Below are 25,333 nucleotides of genomic sequence, written 5' to 3' on the forward strand. Positions count from 1 at the left end.
AGAAGGGCTGATTGATCTCTCAACCTATATAAAAAAAATATTCATAAATCAGTTCACGGATCAATTCAAGGTCTAAGTGAGGGTTTAGAAGGTCCCAGTTCATGAAAGTCTGCTGGGAGAACAATTTTTGGCTCAAGTTACTAGTACAAGATTTAGCTGATTTCCAAGATAGTAAAATAATCTTTCAAGACTTGCAAGAAGGGAGCTGGTCGAACCATTTATATTTTAAAACAAAACAATGCTGTGTTGATTCTTGAAAATATTTATAATCATTTTTTAATGTATTTATTTGTTTTTTTCAGATTATTTCTATTATGATTGCAATATTGTGGCTAACACCTGACCTACCTTTTAGATATTCAGATACACCAAAACTCGTACTTCTGGAAAGCCTAACCATCGGTACCATGCTAATGTTCAATTTATTGTCATTTGCTATAAATCTATTGGCTCCTGGGAGCACTTCCCACCAATATTCAATAGTAAGTATACTTTACTTTTATTTCCTACTTTATTTAATATATTTTGTTTTCAGTAAATTGCCAACTACGTAGTATAATCAAGAATTTTACAGTTATGGAAGCGGGTATTAGCCAAACTGTTGTTTGTTGTAAAACTATACACCTGTGCGTTTAGGCCATAATGTGTCTATATGACTATAGAAAAAAATCCCAGCACTATCCATGTTGGGGTATTCCCACCGCTCCCTCGGCAGCCAATACTGGAATAATTAGTGAAACAATTAAATGAAAAAATGTTTATATCTTGGCTAAACAACATTTTTTAATTACGGATAAACCAAATGTTCGGTAATAAATGCCATTCCGAACATTGGGGTCTAATAACAATCACTGGGCAGTTTGATTCTGTTAAATGAACTTACGATAGGCTAGTGTTCTTCTCATATGTGACTGCAGCGTGGTTTTATTATTTGTAATCAAATCATTTTAATCAAATTTGTAATCAAATCATCAAACTGAGTTACTACGGAGAATTTGAATCTGAAGCATCGTAAAAATTATAAATTTTTGTATAGAAATAAACAAAGTTTCCTTGCTAATCCCTTAATGTCCTTTATAGTTTTCAATCACTGGGCAGTTTGATTCTGTTAAATGAACTTACGATAGGCTAGTGTTCTTCTCATATGTGACTGCAGCGTGGTTTTATTATTTGTAATCAAATCATTTTAATCAAATTTGTAATCAAATCATCAAACTGAGTTACTACGGAGAATTTGAATCTGAAGCATCGTAAAAATTCTAAATTTTTGTATAGAAATAAACCAAGTTTCCTTGCTAATCCCTTAATGTCCTTTATAGTTTTCAATACTAATGAACTTAACACGCCTCCCCATCAATCTGGCTTTCAACATGGCATTGGATGTGCAGACGCCCTTACAGTTGTTGCTAATGCTCTGCTTGCTGCTTCTTGTATAGATAGTTCACTCGCCTTCGTACGAAGACAACATTTTTTAATTAAGGATAAACCAAATGTTCGGTAATAAATGCCATTCCGAACATTGGGCCTAATAACAAATACTGGGTAGTTTGATTCTGTTAAATGAACTTACGATAGGCTAGTGTTCTTCTCATATGTGACTGCAGAGTGGTTTTAATATTTGTAATCAAATCATAAGGATAAAAATGAATTGCTACGGAGAATCAAGTTCCGATTATCGAATGCAAAATGTTAAAATTGATTGTAAACTGTCAAATGTTGTATATTAAACGTCAAGTATAGAAAATTGGGAGAAAAGAATATCAGACGTAGACTGGAGAGACTCAATTCTAGAACTTTGAGTTATGAGGCAGAAAATATGGTGAAGGAGTCCATTACAGGCAGTAGGTAACAGCCCAGGTCAAAATGTTCAGTTAGAAAAATTGTCTCACAAGGAGACATTTTTATAGTTGGCGCTTTTGGTTGAGGGTGAAAAAACCTTCGAGGAGTGTCCTATATTTAGTGTAAGATTTTGCAAGCACTTATAAGGTTACACAAATGTCACTTGGGGGTTTTTACTAGTGATACTTCCTCCACTAATTTTAACCGCTAGCCATCTTTTTGTACACTTCTCTTTATACACCTCTTCAATTCAATAAGATAGTCAAGAAACAATAGCTTCGAGATGTGGCCTTTATCAAATATCGGCTAGTGTACTTCTCATACGTGACTGCAGCGTGGTTTTATTATTTGTAATCAAATCATTCTAATCAAATTTGTAATCAAATCATCATACTGAGTTACTACGGAGAATCAAGTTCCGATTATCGAACGTAAAATGTTAAAATTGGTTTTAAACTGTCAAATGTTATACATAAAAAGGTCAAGTGTAGAACATCGGGAGAAAAGAATATCAAACATAGACTGGAGAGGCAAAGGTAGACATCAATCAAAGAATCTCAACTCTAGAACTTTGAGTTACGAGGTAGAAACAATAGTGAGGGAGTCCATTACAGGCAGTAGGTAACAGCCCAGGTCAAAATATTCAGTTAGAAAAATTGTCTCGCATGGAGGCTTTTTTTATAGTTAGCGCTTTTGGTAGCGGGAAAAATAAATCTTCAAGGAGTGTCTTATATATATAGTGTAAGGTTTTGTAAGCACTTATAAAGGTCACACAAATGTCACTCGTGGGTTTTTACTAGTGATACTTCCTCCACTAGTTTTAACCGCTAGCAACCTCTTTGCACACCTCTTCAATTCACAAAGATAGTCAAGAACAATAGCTTCAAGATACGGCCTTTATCAAATAACAGTAGAAGGACACTTACTGAAAAATGACAGTAAAAGATAACCATACAGTTAAGGCAAAGGGTAACAATGACTATCTTTAAAAGTACACATTTGACTTGAATACGTCTGGAAAAGTATTGGCTGATTGACTACACGCAACAGATCCCTGGGAATGGAGTTATTTTCAAGATATGGCTATGGTCCTAGAAACCCTCTAGAAAGGCCCCTTCCTAATATATAATTAGGTAAACCCGTTAGAAATCAGATATCCAGTAAGACAGCTAGTATTTATCCCCAGATTCCCAGATTTCTTTATAGCTGACTTGTGTTCCTTCAATTTGATGATAATAAGTTTATCATAGAACAGTCCACTCAAGATCAACCCGATCTCATTACTCGATTTGCGAAATAGAAACTTTAGGAAACAATCAATGATATTATAAAAGACAGATGCTTGGAAGGGCTGAATCGTATGTGTATACTAATGAATTCCGAAAACGTGGACAACAACACATCGTCAGTCGGGTATCAAAAGGTTGTATCTCCATAATTGTAAATTTTCAAAAGACCATAACAAATTTCACGGATTTTTATTTCCTCTCTGACAACCATAAAACAAAAACAAATTAACGTGTGAAGTCAAAATATATAAATCCGTTTATGTTTTACGGTTATGGAAGGTAAAAAAAGACTGCAAATTTTTTTTTCACTTTTCTGAAAATTTACGATAATGGCGATACGGTCTTTTTATACGCGACAGACGATTACCCTTTGGTATTTATCATAAGCCCTTTTGATCGAATCCGTAATCCAGTCGATTGTTTTTTTTTTTTTTTTTTTTTTTTTTTTTTTTTTTTTTTTTTTTTTTTTTTTTTTTTTTTTTTTTTGCTGCTTAAGATCCAAATTCTGACGATCCTTTAATCAATCAATCAGTAAATATCTTTACTGCCCAAAAAAAACACACAAGGGTTCAATACGGAGTAGACAAAAAAATAAAAAAAAGAAAGATGAACACTCTCACAAAGAATACTATGCTACCAAGAATAGAATAGAGGCTGTTAGTCCTATCAAGCCTAGAAAAATAGCGACGGCGACGCTGTTTAGCTACTGTTAGTGGCTCAACTAACCCATAGGCTGACATTAGTCTTTCACGAAACGAAAATATACGGATCGAACCGCCTTTTTATCAGTAGCGGAAGCATATTCTAAAAGGGAGACAATGGTGAGGACATGAGGCATCGTAAAAGGATTTTAGACCAGGGCGAGAATACGCTTGCTGTAGCAAGCTTTGCAGCGAACTAGCATACCAAGCACGTTTCTCACTTTGATGAGAGATAAAGAGACGCATCCAACATCACTGACAGATTTTTCGAAAACAAGGACCTCGCTCTTCAAAGCGTTAAAATTGAGACCAATTGCGGCATTGAACAAAGCACAGAAAAACTCCCCTCAATAGACGATACGGTTATGCTTAAATCATGGATGTCGTCAGGGTAAATGAGTAGGGACAGGATCAAACCTTTAAAAATAAACCTAATTCTAACCTTTTTTCTGGAGTCCAACCATACTATTTTCAAACAATGATGGTGAAGTATACCCACCCTGGCGGATTCCTTTCTAAACTCGAATTACGGCTTTACGCATTAAGTATCAATGACGAGTAGGTACAATCACGACAACACATAATCTCGCATACAGATTTTTTAAATACCCATACAACTGAACAATTAACACTTTACTACTGCGCACTATACAACAAATGGGAAAGCATAAGAGACATAGTGAGCCACAAGGACACCAAACTCGCCACTGTTTTCTATATTTATCAGGACGTTGGCAAGTATATAATGCATGTGTTGAGGCTTGAAGGAGAGATTTTCATCAGGCAAGATGCCTAGGAATCGAACACAACGATCCTTAGGCTTATTAAAGGAACCCCTCTTTAGACTTTTGAAGTTTTACGGAGAACGACGAACTATTGTCACAATTCGTCCCCTGAGAGCGGTTTTGTCGTAGTTAAGGCTTACAGAATTCCAAGAAAAATGACTTTGAAAATTTTGCCTTTGCTGGAACTTACACGGTACAACTTCTTTTTTTTTCGCAAATACATAAAAAAAAAGAAAAAAAACTAGGAGGGTCTCCCGAATATTAGATGAAAGGTGAAGTTTTTTTTGACAAAAGTAGAAATGAAATACGGATACGACAATCCGACCTTACCGAAATTTTTGTAAACTTAGATACGACAAAATAATGTGGGCTGCCTATTCTTTTCACCATGAAGGTACGACAAACGGGTTCTGATGTAGCAATACTATTTGAAAAAGTATAAATTAACAACAACATCAGAATTGTTCATTTTTCTTGAGTTTCTCTGCTGGCCGCTGTTTTGCTTCAATGGAATCCTCCTCTGGACATGGATCTCGGGCAGACGGAGAAGCTTCCAAACGTTCAGTAGCCCCCTTGGCCTTGAAGTACTGTTCAATCTTGGTTTCAAAATACTTCTGGTCTTGGTTGTGGATAAACTTCAGGAGATACTTGACATCTTTGATTTTCATATCAGACAGATCAATATTTTTGCCAAAAAGTTGGGGCAAAACAAAACGTTCAACAACACTGGCAGCCGAAGTGTTGGGACATTTTTTAACCGAAGTACATTCATTTGATATAGTAGCCATTTGCAAGCCCCCAGAGAAGGAAGTTTTGAACCAAACTCTTTTAGCGTTATCCTGACGGAACTCGAGTTTTTTTTACCTTTGAACACGGTACCAACGAGTACTTGTCAAGCTTTGTTGGCTTTTGCAAGTCAAAGAACTTTGACTGGGTCATTTGTAGGACATTCAAGGGACGTACCTTTCTTACTTTCAGTAACTTTCTCACCAAGTCTAGTGGAGAAACCAGATCAAGGTGCTTTAAACCCCGGTCAATAGTGCTATGTGCAGCATCAACCTCCTGTATAGACGAATGATCTTGTTCACAAAACTTCATAGCCACTTTTTCTAAGCGTGGAAATTTTCTTAGAACATCTTGAATGGCGAAGCTTATAATTGAGTTTCGGTTCTGGGACACCAGGAGTCCGACCAAGTAATTAACTGACAGGTATCAGGGTAAGTATCAAGAAATTTTTCCAGTACGGCCACTAGTCCAATAGCTATTTCGTTTGCTCCACGTCCAGCCTCAAACTCGGACCAAATGCAAAAGTGTACCTCATTGATTTTCTTACTGTTTCAGACTGTTTAAGAAACTTACTGTTTTATTATAAATCCAATTTTCAACGATTAATTTGGAAAATTAAATTTTATTTTGCCGTTTATGCCGTTTTCTTCTTGCTTGGCGCCGAATTTTCGGCGAATATACGTTTTTGACAAAATAATGCTACGTTTTCTCAGCACCAAAATTATTTATAGTCAGGCTAAAGTTGGGTTAGTTAGGTTAGGCTGGGTTAGTTAGGTGAACTCCTCAAGTGTTTAAATTTTAATTTGTGATAAAAGCGATTATCATGTTTATAAAGAACATAAAAAAAGGCATCGGGTGGTATGTTCACTTTATTTGTAAGTCAATAATATGAACTGCAAAAAATTTACCGACAGAATGCTGCTTACAAGGAATTACAAGGAAGCACTACCAAAACACGATCATAGCCAAGATTTATTCTAACCACTGATACGCAACAAAAATCATAACAAATCAGGTATTTGATCATATCAAATTATATTCTATATTTGCACAATATAACATAAAATGCATATAATACAAGAGATAATGCTCTTGGAAAAAAATACTAGTCAATTCCTCAAAAATCAGGTACCTGGATTCCTGTAATTATTGTGCAGCTTGTGCAGATATAAATAATGTCCATTTGTGTCTCATCGTGAAACTTTCACCAAATCTTTTCTTCTTCAAATGTATACGTCGACGAAGTTACGAAAAAAATGCCCATGTAATTTTCCCATATGAGATACGACAAAACCGCTCTTAACAAAACAGCAAAATGTGAGATATGATAAACGAGACATCTAAAATTGAGGCACTTCTAGTTGAGATACAATAAAATGATCGACGGAATCGAATAGAGCAACAAAATTCACATTAGATGGCAGTCCTAACTTTACTTGCTGAAGAAGTTGCAGGTACGACAAAACAACTCTCAAGGGACGAATTAGTGACAGATGCAGGTTGCCAAAGACGACAGCAATTGATAGGTTTTTAATTTTTTTTCCGCATTTATGAGGTCATTAACAAAAATTATAAAGAGTATCGGTCCAATCCCGGATCCTTGGGGAATACAGAACTGTATTTAAGACGGAATTGTGAAGAGAGGATTAACCGAGATAACTTGACCACATAAATATGATAGAAAACATGAACAATCAGTCCCTCGTATTTAAATATCAGATAATTCCCAAGGAATAATCTTGTGTGTTCTTGATTCAAATACTTTTCTTACATTGAGAAAAAAAAAGAGAAGGAGGCATCAAACTAGAGTCAAGAAATATATATATATATATATATATATATATATATATATATATATATATATATATATATATATATATATATATATATATATATATATATATATATATACTAGCTGTTGGGGTGGCGCTTCGCGCCCCCCCCATGGCCCCCCGCGCGCGTAAGTCGTTACGCGCCATATTAGTTACGCGCCATTGTAGTTGTGTCCCTATGTCCCACCTGTGAATATAGATATATATATATATATATATATGTTTTTAACTACGTAAAACTTGCGAATATACAACATTCTTTGCTGTCCCATTGTCTGTGCATATAAATAGATTGTTTACCGACTCTTGAAAATGCAACATATAATGGTCCATGGGAAAACAATCCGTATTCAGATCTATACCTCATGATTCTAATTGCCCTTGAGCTTTGTTGATGGTGATTGCTAATCTACCATTCCCTGTGTCGCCATCGTCATTTATATATCCCCTTGTGCCCCCCGGCATCCCCTTTGTAGTTTTGTCCCTGTGTCCAGGTCGTCATTTGTGTCCCGGTGTCCCAGTCTGTGATTTCTCTTTGAGTGTCCCGGGCGTCATTTATATTCCATGTGTCCCGGTGTCTCGTTCGTCATTTATATCCCCCTGTGCCCCCCGGCGTCCCCGTTGTAGTTGTGTCCCTGTGTCCCGGTCGTCATTTATATTCCCTGTGTCCCGGTCGTCATTTGTATCCCGGTGTCCCGGTCTGTATATACATTTGTTTTTTAGTTTTGTTTTTCTCCTTTATTTTTTTCCTTTTTTATTTTTTTTCTTTTTTAGTTTATTTAGATTTTTAGATTTTTTAGTTTTTTTATTAGTTTTTATTTTTTTTCTTTTTAGTTTTTTTGTAGTTTTTACATTTTTTTTTAGTTTTTTTAGTTTTTTTTACTTATATCCTGGTCGTCATTTATACTCCCTGTGTCCCGGTCGTCATTTGTGTCCCGGTGCTTTGTTGATTGCTAATCGAACATTCCTTTTGTCCCGGTCGCTTTCTCTTTGAGTGTCGTCATTCATATTCCCTATGTGCCGGTGTCCCAATCGTCATTTGTGTCCCGATGTCCCGGTCTGTAATTTCGTCAGTTGAAAACTTATGATGAAATAAATTTTTAATTTTTTCCTTTTTTTTGTTTTTAGTTTTTTTTTTTATTGGTTTTTACCTTTTTTTAGGTTTTTTAGTTTTTTTCTTTTTTCTTTTTAGTTTTTTTTGAAGTTTTTATCTTTTTAGTTTTTTTATTTTTATTTATATTTTTTTAGTTTTCTTTTTCTCCTTTATTTTTCAGTTTTTTCCTTTTTTTAGTTTTTTTTCTTTTTTAGTTCTTTTAGTTTTTACCTTTTTTAGTTTTTTTTAGTTTTTTTAGTTTTTTAGCTTTTTTTATTTTTTTTATTAGTTTTTAGTTTATTTTATGGTTTTTTCCTTTTTTTAGTTTTTTTTTAGTTTTTTATCTTTTTTTAGTTTTTTTTTAGTTTTTAAGCTTTTTTAGATTTTTTTATTTTGTTTTCTTTTTTTTGTAGTTTTTACCTTCTTTAGATTTTTGCTTTTTTTATTTTTTTAGCCTTTTTAGTTTTTTTTCGTTTTTTCGTTTTAGTTTTTTTGTAGTTTTTATCTTTTTTATTTTTTTGTATTTTTATTCATATTTTTTTAGTTTTCTTTTTCTCTTTTATTTTTCAGTCTTTTCCTTTTTTTAGTTTTTTTTCTTTTTTAGTTTTTAGTTTTTTTTTTAGTTTTTTACCTTTTTTTAGTTTTTTAGTTTTTTTAGTTTTTTAGATTTTTTAGTTTTTTTATTAGTTTTTAGTTTTTTTTGTAGTTTTTGCCTTTTTTTTAGTTTTTTCAGTTTTTTTAGTTTTTATTTTTTACCTTTTTTTAGTTTTTTTTAGTTTTTTAGCTTTTTTAGTTTTTTTTTCTTTTTAGTTTTTTTTGTAGTTTTTACCTTTTTTAGTTTTTTTTCTTATTTTGTATTAGTGTGAAATAATTCAGACGTCATATGTGGACAAACATGACGTCACATGATCCATCCACAGATCCACACACAGACAACTTATTTTTATATATATAGATATATATACTAGCTGTTGAGGTGGCGCTTCGCGCCACCCCAACACCTAGTTGGTGGGGCGCTTCGCGCCCCCCAAGCCCCCCCGCGCGCGTAAGTCGTTACGCGCCATATTAGTTACGCGCCATTGTAGTTGTGTCCCTGTGTCCCACCTGTGAATATAGATAGATTTATATATGTGTTTCAAACAACATTCTTGGCTTTCCCATTGTCTGTCCATATACAAAGCCGTATGTACTAATAATGACGTCATATGCAAACGCTCTTTTTACAAACAAACAAACATGCATACACACAACTCGTTTTTATATAGATAGATAGATAGATAGATACAATACAAATTAACTGCGTAAAACTTGCGAATATACAACATTCTTCGCTGTCCAATTGTCGCTGCATATAAATAGATTGTCAGGTTTACCGACCCTCGAACATGCAACGTACAATTGTCCATGGGAAAAACAATCAGTATTAAGATCTATACGACATTTTTCTAATGATTGACCTTGAGCTTTGTTAATGGTGATTGCAAATGCTAATCGAATTGGGAATTGCAATCTTTTAAATTGAAAAGGCAGATCCGTTGGAATCATGGGAATGCGAGGAATAAGAACAGCCTCACCCTCAAAAGGCCCTGTCAAGATTGTGGCCTCTATAAGGTTTTCCATTGTTTTTTTTACGGCAAGTCGCGTGCCATTGCAAAGCTTTGGTGGGTTGATATTTCTTAAAAGTATTATTGGTACGCCTATTTTTAGTTGTAGCACGTGTGGTGGAAACCCTGAAGGATCTATGGAATTTAAAAATTCAGATGGATAATTAACCGCTTCATTTGGTTCCAAAACTGTGTCGACTGACTTGTAAAGGACTGCCTGGTCTCGAATCTTGGTCAAAACAATATTGTTGATTTCGTGGACGTCTATATTTTTGGGTGCGAGAATCGCTCTTTCACTTAGCCATTTATTATTTTTTAGAATATTCGGAAATACTTTTTCAATCAATTCATTTTTGGACGTCACTAAATTACAGAAATCAGCAGGTAGATGTATACGTCCTGAAATTGAGTCTACTGGGAGCTTTCCGTTTCCAATTGCCAGCAATTGATCTGAAAATGTTTGACCAGAGTCATCGTTTTGCAATCGGACACGCATATTTGTAGTTAATTTTAATATTTTTACGTGTGCCCATAAATTAGAATTTTTTAGGCAAGCATTCATTTCGTCTGCAGGAGTTGATTATAGGTAATATTTGCCTGAAATCTCCCGCAAGCAATATTAATGTGCTGCCAAAGGGTTTCGACTTCCCTCTCAAATCTTTCAAGCATTGATCCAGAGCCTCGAGCGATTTTTTGTGTGCCATTGTGCACTCATCCCAAATAATAAGTTTGCATTGCTGCAATACTTTACCCATCCCAGATGATTTGGAAATATTGCACGTGGGAGTTTCTGTAGAATGCAAATTCAGAGGCAATTTCAAAGCGGAATGAGCAGTTCTTCCACCAGGCAGCAATGTTGCGGCTATTCCGGACGACGCAATTGCCAACGCTATATCATTTTTTGATCGAATTGATGCCAGAATCAGTTTTATCACAAACGTTTTACCAGTACCTCCTGGCGCATCCAAAAAGAAAATTTCTCCAATGTTGTTATCGACACAATGCATTATCGTATCATAAATGTCTTTTTGTTCCGACGTTAACTTGGAAATGTTATTTTGTACATATGACAATAGATCACTCGTACTGTAACTTTGTTCACGATCCAATTCTACACATGTCGAAACAGCAGCGAAACGGTTAGGTGAAGGCATTCCCAAATCCTGAATAGGTTTGTTTGCCATACGTACGCACAAATCTTCTATAATAACTAAAGTTTAGTTATAAATTTCTGATGTAAAATCAAAAGTCATATCTGACGTCTCTAACTGTTTTCGATGGAGTATATCTTTGGACATTTTTGACTTATATTTTTCCCATTCCTCTGTAGGAGCTGATGGAGAGCAAGCTGTTAAAATGATGCCAAACAATGCACGAATTTGACTTGGGGTTGACGTTTCGTACGCGTCATCGATGCAGTTATCCCAGTGTTGGTCATTCTCCAATAAATTCAGAGCTTGGCATGCACTACGGTAAGTGTCATGTATAGTACCGTTTACAGTTCTCAAATACTCAAAGGATGTCGGACCGGGTACATTCACCAAAAGCAGGCGTAGAAAGAAGCATTCATGTTGATTGGGGTGAACGGTGTAGAGTCTTGCTATCGTGGTATCTTTGAAGATGGTAGGTTGGGCGTCGACTGACTTACCCTGTTTTCGACGTTCAAATACTTTATTTTTAGTATTCCACGTGTAAAACGAAGGCACTTCAGTATACAGCAGTTTTTTTGCTAAAGAATCATTTTTGCAAAGCGAAAAAAAAGCTGTTAATGTTGTATCCGGTGGATTCAGGGCTCTTTCTTGCACGTTGTTTTCCGTGAAATAAACACGTTGACCATTCTGTAAATGTACCGCTAAGTGAACAACAGCTGGACTACGTTCATGTATCGGAAATGAAAGAATTCGCCAAACAGCTTCATTACTGCTTATGTATCTTCCAGCCTGATATTGTACGATTTCGTCAAAATCTTTGATTTCGGGCTGCAAGCCAAAAACTGCCATGTCACTGCCTTTGTTGACGTATTTTCATATGTATTTGATTTCCTTTACGGAGTTACAGTATTCAACGTTTATGTGTGCATTAAATGTGTTTGATAATAATGGGGAATATGGAACAACCCACTGGTTATCTACTTCAATGGTGGTACCGTTACGCTTTTTTATTATTGCTGTTTTACCGCCATCTTCAGTAGATCTTCTTCTATATTGTGGGTAACCATCATTGCCAGTAATTGTCTTTGATACTAAAAGTCGAGGATATTGCTTTGTGCACCTTCCTTTGGCCATGCATGGTGAATTTTCGTTCAGTGCACCGCAAGGTCCATGTATCATATTTTTTACAATAATATCATGTAACCCCTTATCGACATTTTTATCAGGTATTTCAGCGGAAATCACATCATCAATTTCGTTCGAAGTAATTTTTTTATGTAGCCAGATTAGTATATGTGCGTGTGGCAAACCTCGTTTTTGCCATTCCACTGAGTACATCCAGCATCGCACTGACCCAAACACTTCAAGTTTTACTATGTAGTTTATCAGTGATTTCAACTTTTGCCGGAAGACACGGGCCGTAATGTCATGCCTATGAACCGCCGATTGTCCTTGAAGTAAAAGCTGCAGTATCTCGTCCCAAGATTGATTACATGTAAATGTAATAAATAAATCTGGACGACCATAGAGACGAACATACGCAATAGCATCTTGAGCATATTCATGCATATGACGGGGACTGCCAGCATATGACGAAGGTAAAATTGTTAATCTTCCAACGTTTGTGGTATTACCGTCATTTATAACTGCATCTCGCAAATGAATGTATTGTTCAGAGCGGAGAATGAACATTGCGGGTTAGAATGAACATTGACAAATTGAAGAAAACAAATCAATAAAAAGAAGAAACTAAAAAAAAAAGAAAAAACTAAAAAAGAAAAAAAAACTAAAGTAGAAACTGTATCTATATATATAAAAATAAGTTGTATATATGCATGTTTGTTTGTGGGTTTGCATTTGACGTCATTTTAAGTATATAAGGCTTTGTATATGACGTCATTATAAGATGACACTACAGACCGGGACTTTTAAATTGAAGAGGCAGATCCGTTGGAATCATGGGAATGCGAGGAATAAGAACAGCCTCACCCTCAAAAGGCCCTGTCAAGATTGTGGCCTTTAATAGGTTTTCCATTGTTTTTTTTTACGGCAAGTCGCGTGCCATTGCAAAGCTTTGGTGGGTTGATATTTCTTAAAAGTATTTTGGTACACCTATTTTTAGTTGTAGCACGTGTGGTGGAAACCCTGAAAAATCCACGGAATTTAAAAATTCAGATGGATAATTAACCGCTTCATTTGGTTCCAAAACTGTGTCGACTGACTTGTAAAGGACTGCCTGGTCTCCAATCTTGGTCAAAACAATATTGTTGATTTCGTGGACGTCTATATTTTTGGGTGCAAGAATCGCTCTTTCACTTAGCCATTTATTATTTTTATAATTGTTTAGAATATTCGGAAATACTTTTTCAATCAATTCATTTTTGGACGTCACTAAATTACAGAAATCAGCAGGTAGTTGTATACGTGCTGAAATTGAGTCTACTGGGAGCTTTCCGTTTCCAACTGCCAGCAATTGATCTGAAAATGTTTGACCAGAGTCATCGTTTTGCAATCGGACACGCATATTTGTAGTTAATTTTAATGTTTTTACGTGTGCCCATAAATTAGAATTTTTCAGGCAAGCATTCATTTCGTCTGCAGGAGTTGATCTAGGTATTATAGGTAATGTTTTCCTGAAATCTCCCGCAAGCAATATTAATGTGCTGCCAAAGGGTTTCGATTTCCCTCGCAAATCTTTCAAGCATCGGCATGCCTTCTTTTTTACTTTCTTTTTTAGCAGCAAGTCTGGTTTCATGTTGCTCTGTTAGTTCCTCGGCACGCCTTCTTTTTTCACTTTCTCTTTTAGCAGCAAGTCTGGTTTCGCGTTGCTCTGGCAGTTCCTCGGCACGCTTTCTGTTCTTTCTTCCTCTATCAGCCTCAGGCCTGTTTCCTTGCTGTTCTTTTGATTCCTCGGCACGCTTTCTTTTCTTACTTTCTCTATCAGCCTCAAGCCTGTTTCCTTGCTGTTTTTTTGATTCCTCGGCACGCTTTCTTTTCTTACTTTCTCTATCAGCAGCAAGTTTTTTGGCATACACTCTTTGAGCATCTTCCTCGGCTGTTGCCATTGTAAGTTCATCAGTCATTTTACAGTTAAACATTAATAGATTTCTACGTGAACGCATGTCTTAAATATCTTTAACGACGTTACCGTCATAACAAAAATGACGACAACTAACTTCATGACGTCAGTCAACACACAAACATGACGTCACCCGACAGGCAGACCCACACACACACAGACAACTTATTTTTATATATAGATAGATAGATAAGTGTATTTCAAAAGCCTAAGGGCCATATACACACAACAATATAAATAAATAACACACAAGCAAGAAAGTTAAACAACAGTACAAATTACAAGCACTCACAGAAACAGAATACAGCGCGAAAATATCTAAACTAACGACAAAATAAGTTAATCATAAAAACTTTTCTTCTTACTAAGGATTAACGGACTTTTCCCCTTTATTAATAATATTTTCACTCTTAACAACCTATTCTAAAAATATTGCCAAGGACCCCCACGCTTAATTGGTCGTCCCATAAATCTTCCGCTTTCCCGATTGAAAGAGAGAGAAAAAAAGAAGAGAAAAAGAAATTCTTGTGTTTTGTATCATATAACGGGAAAGAGAGAGCACTTCCAATCTTGATGGGAAAAAGTTGACTCTCAACTAGGATTCAACGGAGGAAATTTAGTGTAATTTTATTCCGGGAACGTGGAGAGAAGAAAGGATTTGCTTAGGAAATTCTCCAGATCTAGGCCTCAAATTATTAAGACTCGCTGTCTTTGTGACTTATAATAATAATTCATATTGTGTCTTATAATAATAATTAATAATAAATTATTCCAGAAAAAAAAGCCCGTGGGCCATAGGAAAATTACATAATACACAAACAACAAATTAACTACATTAAATTAAAACTGTTTAAAGAAAACGCTCCCGATGCACCGCTGCAATCCTGACAAACCTTGCTATCCTTTTGATACTCAGGAAATTTGTATCATTCATTCTATCTACCATCCATATCTCATTCAATTTTTCTTTACCATACATCTCACGCCTCCAATCATTCAATTCGACACATATATACATATATATACATATATATACAAGCTGTTGAGGTGGCGCTTCGCGCCACCCCAACACCTAGTTGGTGGGGCGCTTCGCGCCCCCCCCAAGCCCCCCCGCGCGCGTAAGTCGTTACGTGCCATATTAGTTACGCGCCATATTAGTTACGCGCCATTGTAGTTGTGTCCCTGTGTCCCACCTGTGAATATAGATAGATTTATATATGTGTTTCAAACTACGTAAAAATTGCGAATATACAACATTCTTGGCTTTCCCATTGTCTGTCCATATACAAAGCCGTATGTACTAATAATGACGTCATATGCAAACGCTCTTTTTACAAACAAACAAACATGCATACACACAACTCGTTTTTATATAGATAGATAGATAGATAGATAGATAGATACAATACAAATTAACTACGTAAAACTTGTGAATATACAACAGTCTTCGCTGTCCCATTGTCTGTGCGTATAAATAGATTGTCAGGTTTACCGACCCTCAAAGATGCAACATACAATTGTACATTGGTAAAGCAATCTGTATTAAGATCAATACCACATTTTTCTAATGATTGACCTTGAGCTTTGTTAATGGTGATTGCAAATGCTAATCGAATTGGGAATTGCAATCTTTTAAATTGAAAAGGCAGATCTGTTGGAATCATGGGAATGCGAGGAATAAGAACAGCCTCACCCTCAAATGGCCCTGTCAAGATTGTGGCATCTATTAGGTTTTCCATTGTTTTTTTTACGGCAAGTCGAGTGCCATTGCAAAGCTTTGGTGGGTTTATATTTCTTAAAAGTATTATTGGTACGCCTATTTTTAGTTGTAGCACGTGTGGTGGAAACCCTGAAAGATCTATGCAAACGCTCTTTTTACAAACAAACAAACATGCATACACACAACTCGTTTTTATATAGATAGATAGATAGATAGATAGATACAATACAAATTAACTACGTAAAACTTGTGAATATACAACAGTCTTCGCTGTCCCATTGTCTGTGCGTATAAATAGATTGTCAGGTTTACCGACCGCTTCATTTGGTTCCAAAACTGTGTCGACTGACTTGTAAAGGACTGCCTGGTCTTGAATCTTGGTCAAAACAATATTGTTGATTTCGTGGACGTCTATATTTTTGGGTGCGAGAATCGCTCTTTCACTTAGCCATTTATTATTTTTATAATTTTTTAGAATATTCGGAAATACTTTTTCAATCAATTCATTTTTGGACGTCACTAAATTACAGAAATCAGCAGGTAGTTGTATACGTCCTGAAATTGAGTCTACTGGGAGCTTTCCGTTTCCCATTGCCAGCAATTGATCTGAAAATGTTTGACCAGAGTCATCGTTTTGCAATCGGACACGCATATTTGTAGTTAATTGTAATGTTTTTACGTGTGCCCATAAATTAGAATTTTTCAGGCAAGCATTCATTTCGTCTGCAGGAGTTGATCTAGGTATTATAGGTAATGTTTGCCTGAAATCTCCCGCAAGCAATATTAAGGTGCTGCCAAAGGGTTTCGACTTCCCTCGCAAATCTTTCAAGCATTGATCCAGAGCCTCGAGCGATTTTTTGTGTACCATTGTGCACTCATCCCAAATAATAAGTTTGCATTGCTGCAATACTTTACCCATCCCAGATGATTTGGAAATATTGCACGTGGGAGTTTCTGTAGAATGCAAGTTCAGAGGCAATTTCAAAGCGTAATGAGCAGTTCTTCTACCAGGCAGCAATGTTGCGGCTATTCCGGACGACGCAATTGCCAACGCTATATCATTTTTAGATCGAATTGATGCCAGAATCAGTTTCATCACAAACGTTTTACCAGTACCTCCTGGCGCATCCAAAAAGAAAATTTCTCCAACGTTGTTATCGACACAATGCATTATCGTATCATAAATGTCTTTTTGTTCCGACGTTAACTTGGAAATGTTATTTTGTACATACGACAATAGATCACTCGTACTGTAACTTTGTTCACGATCCAATTCTACACATGTCGAAACAGCAGCGATACGGTTAGGTGAAGGCATTCCCAAATCCTGAAGAGGTTTGTTTGCCATACTTATGCACAAATCTTCTATAACAACTAAAGTGTAGTTATAAATTTCTGATGTAAAATCAAAAGTCATGTCTGACGTCTCTAACTGTTTTCGATGAAGTATATCTTCGGACATTTTTGACTTATATTTTTCCCATAACTCTGTAGGAGCTGATGGAGAGCAAGTTGTTAAAATGATGCCAAACAATGCACGAATTTGACTTGGGGTTGACGTTTCGCACGCGTCATTGATGCAGTTATCCCAGTGTTGGTCATTCTCCAATAAATTCAGAGCTTGGCATGCACTACGGTAAGTGTCATGTATAGTACCATTTACAGTCCTCAAATACTCAAAGGATGTCGGACCGGGTACATTCACCAAAAGCAGGCGTAGAAAGAAGCATTCATGTTGATTGGGGTGAACGGTGTAGAGTCTTCCTAGCGTGGTATCTTTGAAGATGGTAGGTTGGCCGTCGACTGACTTACCCTGTTTTCGACGTTCAAATACTTTATTTTTAGTATTCCACGTTTAATACGAAGGCACTTCAGTATACAGCAGTTTTTTTGCAAAAGAATCATTTTTGCAAAGCGAAAAAAAAGCTGTTAATGTAGTATCCGGTGGATTCAGGACTCTTTGTTGCACGTTGGTTTCCGTGAAATAAACACGTTGACCATTCTGTAAATGTACCGCTAAGTGAACAACAGCTGGACTACGTTCATGTATCGGAAATGAAAGAATTCGCCAAACAGCTTCATTACTGCTTATGTATCTTCAAGCCTGATATTCTACGATTTCATCGAAATCTTTGATTTCGGACTGCAAGCCAAAAACTGCCATGTCACTGCCTTTGTTGACGTATTTACATATGTATTTGATTGCCTTTACGGAGTTACAGTATTCAACGTTTATGTGTGCATTAAATGTTTTTGATAATAATGGGGAATATGGAACAACCCACTGGTTATCTACTTCGATGGTGGTACCGTTACGCTTCTTTATTATTGCTGTTTTACCGCCATCTTCAGTAGATCTTCTTCTATATTGTGGGTAACCATCATTGCCAGTAATTGTTTTGGGTACTAAAAGTCGAGGATATTGCTTTGTGCACCTTCCTTTGGCCATGCATGGTGAATTTTCGTTCAGTGCACCGCAAGGTCCATGTATCATATTTTTTACAATAATATCATGTAACCCCTTATCGACATTTTTATCAGGTATTTCAGCGGAAATCACATTACCAATTTCGTTTGAAGTAATTTTTTTATGTAGCCAGATTAGTATATGTGCGTGTGGCAAACCTCGTTTTGCCATTCCACTGAGTACATCCAGCATCGCACTGACCCAAACACTTCATGTTTTACAAGGTAGTTTATCAGTGATTTCAACTTTTGCCGGAAGACACTTGCCGTAATGTCATGCCTATGAACCGCCGATTGTCCTTGAAGTAAAAGCTGCAGTATCTCGTCCCAAGATTGATTACATTTAAATGTAATAAATAAATCTGGACGACCATAGAGACGAACATACGCAATAGCATCTTGAGCATATTCATGCATATGACGGGGACTGCCAGCATATGACGAAGGTAAAATTGTTAATCTTCCAACGTTTGTGGTATTACCGTCATTTATAACTGCATCTCGCAAATGAATGTATTGTTCAGAGCGGAGCTTGGTCTGATTCAGGCGGATATATAGCAAACGTTCTGATTCAATTTTAGCATACATATCCACGACAAATTGGTGAAACAATTCACGGCATTTTAAAATATAATTTTCTTCATCCTGCCGAATCATTAGTCTATAGGAATAATAATGCATTGCACTGCATTTCTTATTCATTTCTTTGTTAGTGGCTGGATTCATCAATTTAATATTAAAGTGATAGCCGTCGGCTCCATCCCAAAAAATGATAGGATATTGTAGGGCATCGTAGCATCGATGAGTTTCAGCAATTCTTAACAACTGAGCGTTTCGCTTATGAAGAATAATATCTCGAGGTAAAAACTGATCACCGACCATAACGATTGCCACTTCGTCGATAGTCGGAGCATTGTATCTACGCACATGTTGGCCAGGAGGCGTTTTGTCAGCGGAAATAACAATTTTATGAGTATCAGTAGGCATCAAATCGATGGCTGTTTTGAACAGACGCACTAAATTATTATTTTCGTAGAAAAGATGTTGCAATTGGGAAACGATTGTCCTTTCAACGTTGGGAGAAATTTCGCAACGTGCATTCAATTCAGAATTTCTATCACTGATGAAGTACAATTGTAAAAATTTATGATTCTCGCCTGAGAATGGTAGAAGGGACCCTGCTTTATGATAAATTTGCCCTTTTACTTTGAAAGTAGACATAAATTGATCTGGATTTTCGATTTGGGCTCCAAACAACGTCATTTGGAAACATGAGTTGTATTGTCAGATTTTTGACAAAAAACGCTTAGATTCTGACGTAGTTCCAGTAAGGAAAGTCTTCAATGGCTCTGGTGGTGCAGCCAATAGAGGAAGTTTAACTTTTCCTGAGGCGCAACACATTCTCATTGTTTCACCATTGAATTTCAAGGCCTTGCAATAGGGACAAATTTTAGACATTGTCCCGATTTGAACACATCTACTCAAGCTATAATCATCGACTGGGTTGTACCTGAATGCCAGGCGATAACTTTCAGATTGCTCTGATTCCTCGGCACGCTTTCTTTTCTTACTTTCTCTATCAGCAGCAAGCCTGATTTCTTGCTGTTCTTGTAATTCCTCGGCACGCTTTCTTTTCTTACTTTCTCTATCAGCAGCAAGCCTGATTTCTTGCTGTTCTTGTGATTCCTCGGCACGCTTTCTTTTCTTACTTTCTCTTTCAGCAGCAAGCCTGATTTCTTGCTGTTCTTGTAATTCCTCGGCACGCCTTCTTTTTTCACATTCTCTTTTAGCAGCAAGTCTGCTTCTGCGTTGCTCTGGTAGTTCCTCGGCATGCTTTCTGTTCTTTCTTTCTCTATCAGCCTCAAGCCTGTTTCCCTGCTGGTCTTTTGATTCCTCGGCACGCCTTCTTTTTTCACTTTCTCTTTTAGCAGCAAGTCTGCTTCTGCGTTGCTCTGGTAGTTCCTCGGCATGCTTTCTGTTCTTTCTTTCTCTATCAGCCTCAAGCCTGTTTCCCTGCTGGTCTTTTGATTCCTCGGCACGCCTTCTTTTTTCACTTTCTCTTTTAGCAGCAAGTCTGCTTTCGCGTTGCTCTGGTAGTTCCTCGGCACGCTTTCTTTTCTGACTTTCTCTATCAGCAGCAAGTTTTTTGGCATAGACTCTTTGAGCATCTTCATCAGTCATTGTAAACATAAACATTAATAGATTTCTACGCGAACATATGTCTTATATAACTTGAATGACGTAACCTTCAAGCAAAAATGACGGCAACTAATTTCATGACGTCAGCCGAAACATGACGTCACCTGATCCACAGATCCACAGATCCACAGACAGACAGACAACTTATTTTTATATATATAGATAGATAGATAGATAGAAGGATATAAAAATGTCTGTGTGTGTGTGTCTCGAGTGACGTCATGTTTGTGTGTCGACTGACGTCATGTGTGTCGACTGACGTCATTTTAAGGATTGAGCTGTAAGCGTCATGAAGTTGTTTGTCGACTGACGTCATGTTTGTCAACTGATGAAATTACATACCAGGACACCGGGACATAAATGACGACCGGGACACAGGGAATATAAATGACGACCGGGAACCTCAAGAGAAATTACAGCTGGGACACCCGGACACAAATCACGACCGGGACACAGGGAATATGAATGACGACCGGGACACAGGGACACAACTACAACGGGGACGCCGGGGCACAGGCGGGATTTATAAATGACGACCGGGACACAGGGATTGTTCGAATAGAAATTACAGACCGGGACACCGGGACACAAATGACGACCGGGACACCGGGAATATAAATGACGACCGGGACACTCAAAGAGATATTACAAACTGGGACACCGGGACACAAAAGACGACCGGGACACAGGGAATATAAATGACGACCGGGACACTGGGACAACATCATTAGAATAATGAGGTATAGATCTGGAATACGGATTGTTTTTCCCATGGACAATTATATGTTGCATGTTCAAGAGTCAGTAAACCTGACAATCTATTTATATGCATAGACAATGGGCAGCGAAGAATGTTGTATATTCGCAAGTTTTACGTAGTTAAAACATATATATATATATATATATATATATATATATATATATATATATATATATATATATATATATATATATATATACTATATATATATATATATATATATATATATATATATATATATATATATATATATATATATATATATATATATATATATATATATATATATATTATATATATATATATATCTATATATATAAAAATAAGTTGTCTGTCTGTGGATGTGTGGATGGGTCAGGTGACGTCACCTGAAAAAACTGGATCAGGTGACGTCAAAACTGAAAAAACTAAAAAAAGGCAAAAACTACAAAAAAAACTAAAAACTAATAAAAAAAAATAAAAAAGCTAAAAAACTAAAAAAACTATAAAGGTAAAAACCAATAAAAAACTAAAAAGAAAACTGAAAAAACTAAAAAAAGGCAAAAACTACAAAAAAAAACTAAAAACTAATAAAAAAAGTAAAAAAGCTAAAAAACTAAAAAAACTAAAAAAAACTAAAAAAAGGTAAAAAACTAAAAAAAATAAAAAATAAAAAAAACTAAAAAAAGGAAAAAACTGAAAAATAAGCTAAATAAAGGTAAAAACCAATAAAAAACTAAAAAGAAAAAAAGGAAAAAACTAATAAATGACGACACTCAAAGAGAAAGCGACCAGGACAAAAGGAATGTTCGATTAGCAATCAACAAAGCACCGGGACACAGGGAGTATAAATGACGACCAGGACATAAGTAAAAAAAAAAAACTATCTATATATATAAAAATAAGTTGTCAAACTAAAAAAGGCAAAAACTACAAAAAAAAACTAAAAACTAATAAAAAAGCTAAAAAACTAAAAAAAACTAAAAAAAAGGCAAAAACTACAAAAAAAAACTAAAAACTAATAAAAAAAATAAAAAAGCTAAAAAACTAAAAAAAACTAAAAAAAGGTAAAAAACTAAAAAAACTAAAAAAAACTAAAAAGAAAGGAAAAAACTGAAAAATAAGCTAAAATAAAGGGTAAAACCAATAAAAACTAAAAAAAAAACTGAAAAAACTAAAAAAAGGCAAAAACTACAAAAAAACTAAAAACTAATAAAAAAAGTAAAAAAGCTAAAAAACTAAAAAAACTAAAAAAACTAAAAAACTAAAAAAAGGTAAAAAAACTAAAAAAATAAAAAATAAAAAAAAACTAAAAAAAAGGAAAAAACTGAAAAATAAGCTAACATAAAGGTAAAAACCAATAAAAACTAAAAAGAAAAAAGGAAAAAACTAAAAAAAAATTTTCATCTAAAAAACTAAAAAAAACTAAAAAAGGTAAAAACTAAAAGAACTAAAAAAGAAAAAAATAAATGACGACACTCAAGAGAAAGCGACCAGGACAAAAGGAATGTTCGATTAGCAATCAACAAAGCACCGGGACATAGGGAGTATAAATGACGACCAGGACATAAGTAAAAAAAAATTAACAAAACTAAAAGAAGGTAAAAACTACAAAAAAACCAAAAAGAAAAAAAAACTAAAAACTAATAAAAAAACTAAAAAATCTAAAAATCTAAATAAACTAAAAAAGAAAAAAAAAAGGAAAAAAATAAAGGAGAAAAACAAAACTAAAAAACGAATGTATATACAGACCGGTACACCGGGATACAATGACGACCGGGACACAGGGAATATAAATGACGACCGGGACACAGGGACACAACTACAACGGGGACACCGGGGGAAACAGGGGGGATATAAATGACGACCGGGACAAAAAAACTAAAAAGAAAAAAAAACTAAAAACTAATAAAAAAATTAAAAAATCTAAAAATCTAAATAAGCTAAAAAGAAAAAAAAAGGAAAAAAATAAAGGAGAAAAACAAAACTAAAAACGAATGTATATACAGACCGGGACACCGGGATACAAATGACGACCGGGACACAGGGACTATATAAATGACGACCGGGACACAGGGACACAACTACAACGGGGACACCGGAGGAAACAGGGGGATGTAAATGACGACCGGGACACCGGGACAGGGAATGGTCGATTAGCAATCACCATCAACAAAGCTCAAGGGCAATCATTAGAATCATGAGGTATAGATCTGAATACAGATTGTTTTCCCATGGACCATTATATGTTGCATGTTCAAGAGTCGGTAAACCTGACAATCTATTTATATGCAAAGACAATGGGACAGCAAAGAATGTTCTATATTCGCAAGTTTTACGTAGTGTTAAAACCATATACTATATATATCTATCTATATTCACAGGTGGGACATAGGGACACAACTACAATGGCGCGTAACTATTATGGCGCGTAAACGACTTACGCGCGCGGGGGGGCTTGGGGGGGGCGCGAAGCGCCCCCACCAACTAGGTGTTGGGGTGCGCGAAGCGCCACCCCAACAGCTAGTATATATATATATATATATATATATATATATATATATCTATTCACAGGTGGGACACAGGGATACAACTACAATGGCGTGTAACTAACAGCTAGTATATATATATATATATATATATATATATATATATATATGTATATATATATATATATATATAATATATATATATAATATATATATATATATATATATATATATATATATATTATATATATATATACATATATATATATATATATATATATATATACATATATTTAAAATATATACATATATAGTAGTAGTATTCACTGTATAGTAGTCACTTCACAGCCCTTATTGACGGATCACACTTTGAATAATTCTTATAGGCAAAATAGAGTTTAAGGGGCTGACAAAGCAGCCTAGAATGGAGCCTTATTAAATAAAAAAAAAATATTTACGAAAAGTAAGGAGCGACATTAAAACTTAAAACGAACAGAAAATTAGTTCGTATATGAAAGGGGCTGCTTCCTCATCAACCCCCCGCTCGTTACGCTAAAGTTTGACTCTTTCTCTTAACTCTACTTTTTAAAACAGTAAAAAACTTTAGCGTACAGAGCGGGGCGTTGATGAGGAAGGAGTCCCTTTCATATACGAAGTAATTTCTGTTCGATTTAAGTTTTAATGTCGCTCCTTACTTTTTGTTAAAAAAATTTTTATTATTTAATTTCTGAAAAAATCTGACGTTTTTGAATCAATGCATGTTTTGGTACTTGATTTTGCATATTTATTTTTTTTTGGCTAAATGACTTTCTCATAGTTTTGAGAAAAAAGGAGCGGGGGAGGAGACCTAGTTGCCCTCCAATTTTTTGGTTACTTAAAAAGGTAACTAGAACTTTTAACTTTCTACGAATGTTTTTATTAGTAAAAGATATACGTAACTTACAATTAGCTTACGTAACGAAGTTCTGTATTCTCATATTTTTATTACGTATATGAAGAAGTTCACCCCCTCGCTCTTTACACTAAAGCTTAAATTATGTCCCAATTTCTTAAGAATGACCCTGAATCACAAAAGCCGTTGAATAGATAGTTGAAATTATTAAAAATACTTTAGCGTAAAGAGCGAGGTATTAGGAGGAGGTGAGCCCATCATAGGCGCAATAATTTCTGTTCGTTTAAATTTTAATGCTTCTCCTTACTTTCAGTTGAAAAACTTTCTCATATTTATTTTTTCATTGTTTTTTTTTTAATAATGCTCGAAAATCCTGCGCTCCCTTCATGAAAATTTTCTTCCCATTAAAAAGTCCTCCTTGGAAAGTTCCCCCAGCATATCCCCCTCTTATCAACCCCCCCCCCCCCACAACCTAAAATCCCTGAAAACGTCTGTACACTTCCAAATAACCATCACTATATGTAAGCACTGGTCAAAGTTTGTAACTTATGGCCCTTCCCAAAGGGGACTGTGGGGGAGTAAGTTGTCCCCAAAGACATAGTTATCAAGGTTTTTGACTACGCTGAATAAATCTCAGAATTTTGGCTTGGTGACTTTGGAAAAATAATT

General features: G+C 35.5%; 1 protein-coding gene across 1 annotated transcript in view; it reads left to right on the forward strand.

Annotated features, from left to right (window-relative positions):
• LOC136035089 (uncharacterized) overlaps nt 1-25,333 on the forward strand; it is a 138,125-nt gene that overhangs the window by 51,012 nt on the left and 61,780 nt on the right. Inside the window, exon 3 of the mRNA XM_065716674.1 lies at nt 303-482. Within this exon, the coding sequence (XP_065572746.1) occupies nt 303-482 (180 nt within the window). The remainder of the gene's footprint in view (nt 1-302; nt 483-25,333) is intronic.

Source organism: Artemia franciscana, chromosome 13, assembly GCF_032884065.1.
Source record: "Artemia franciscana chromosome 13, ASM3288406v1, whole genome shotgun sequence".
NCBI lineage: Eukaryota > Metazoa > Arthropoda > Branchiopoda > Anostraca > Artemiidae > Artemia > Artemia franciscana.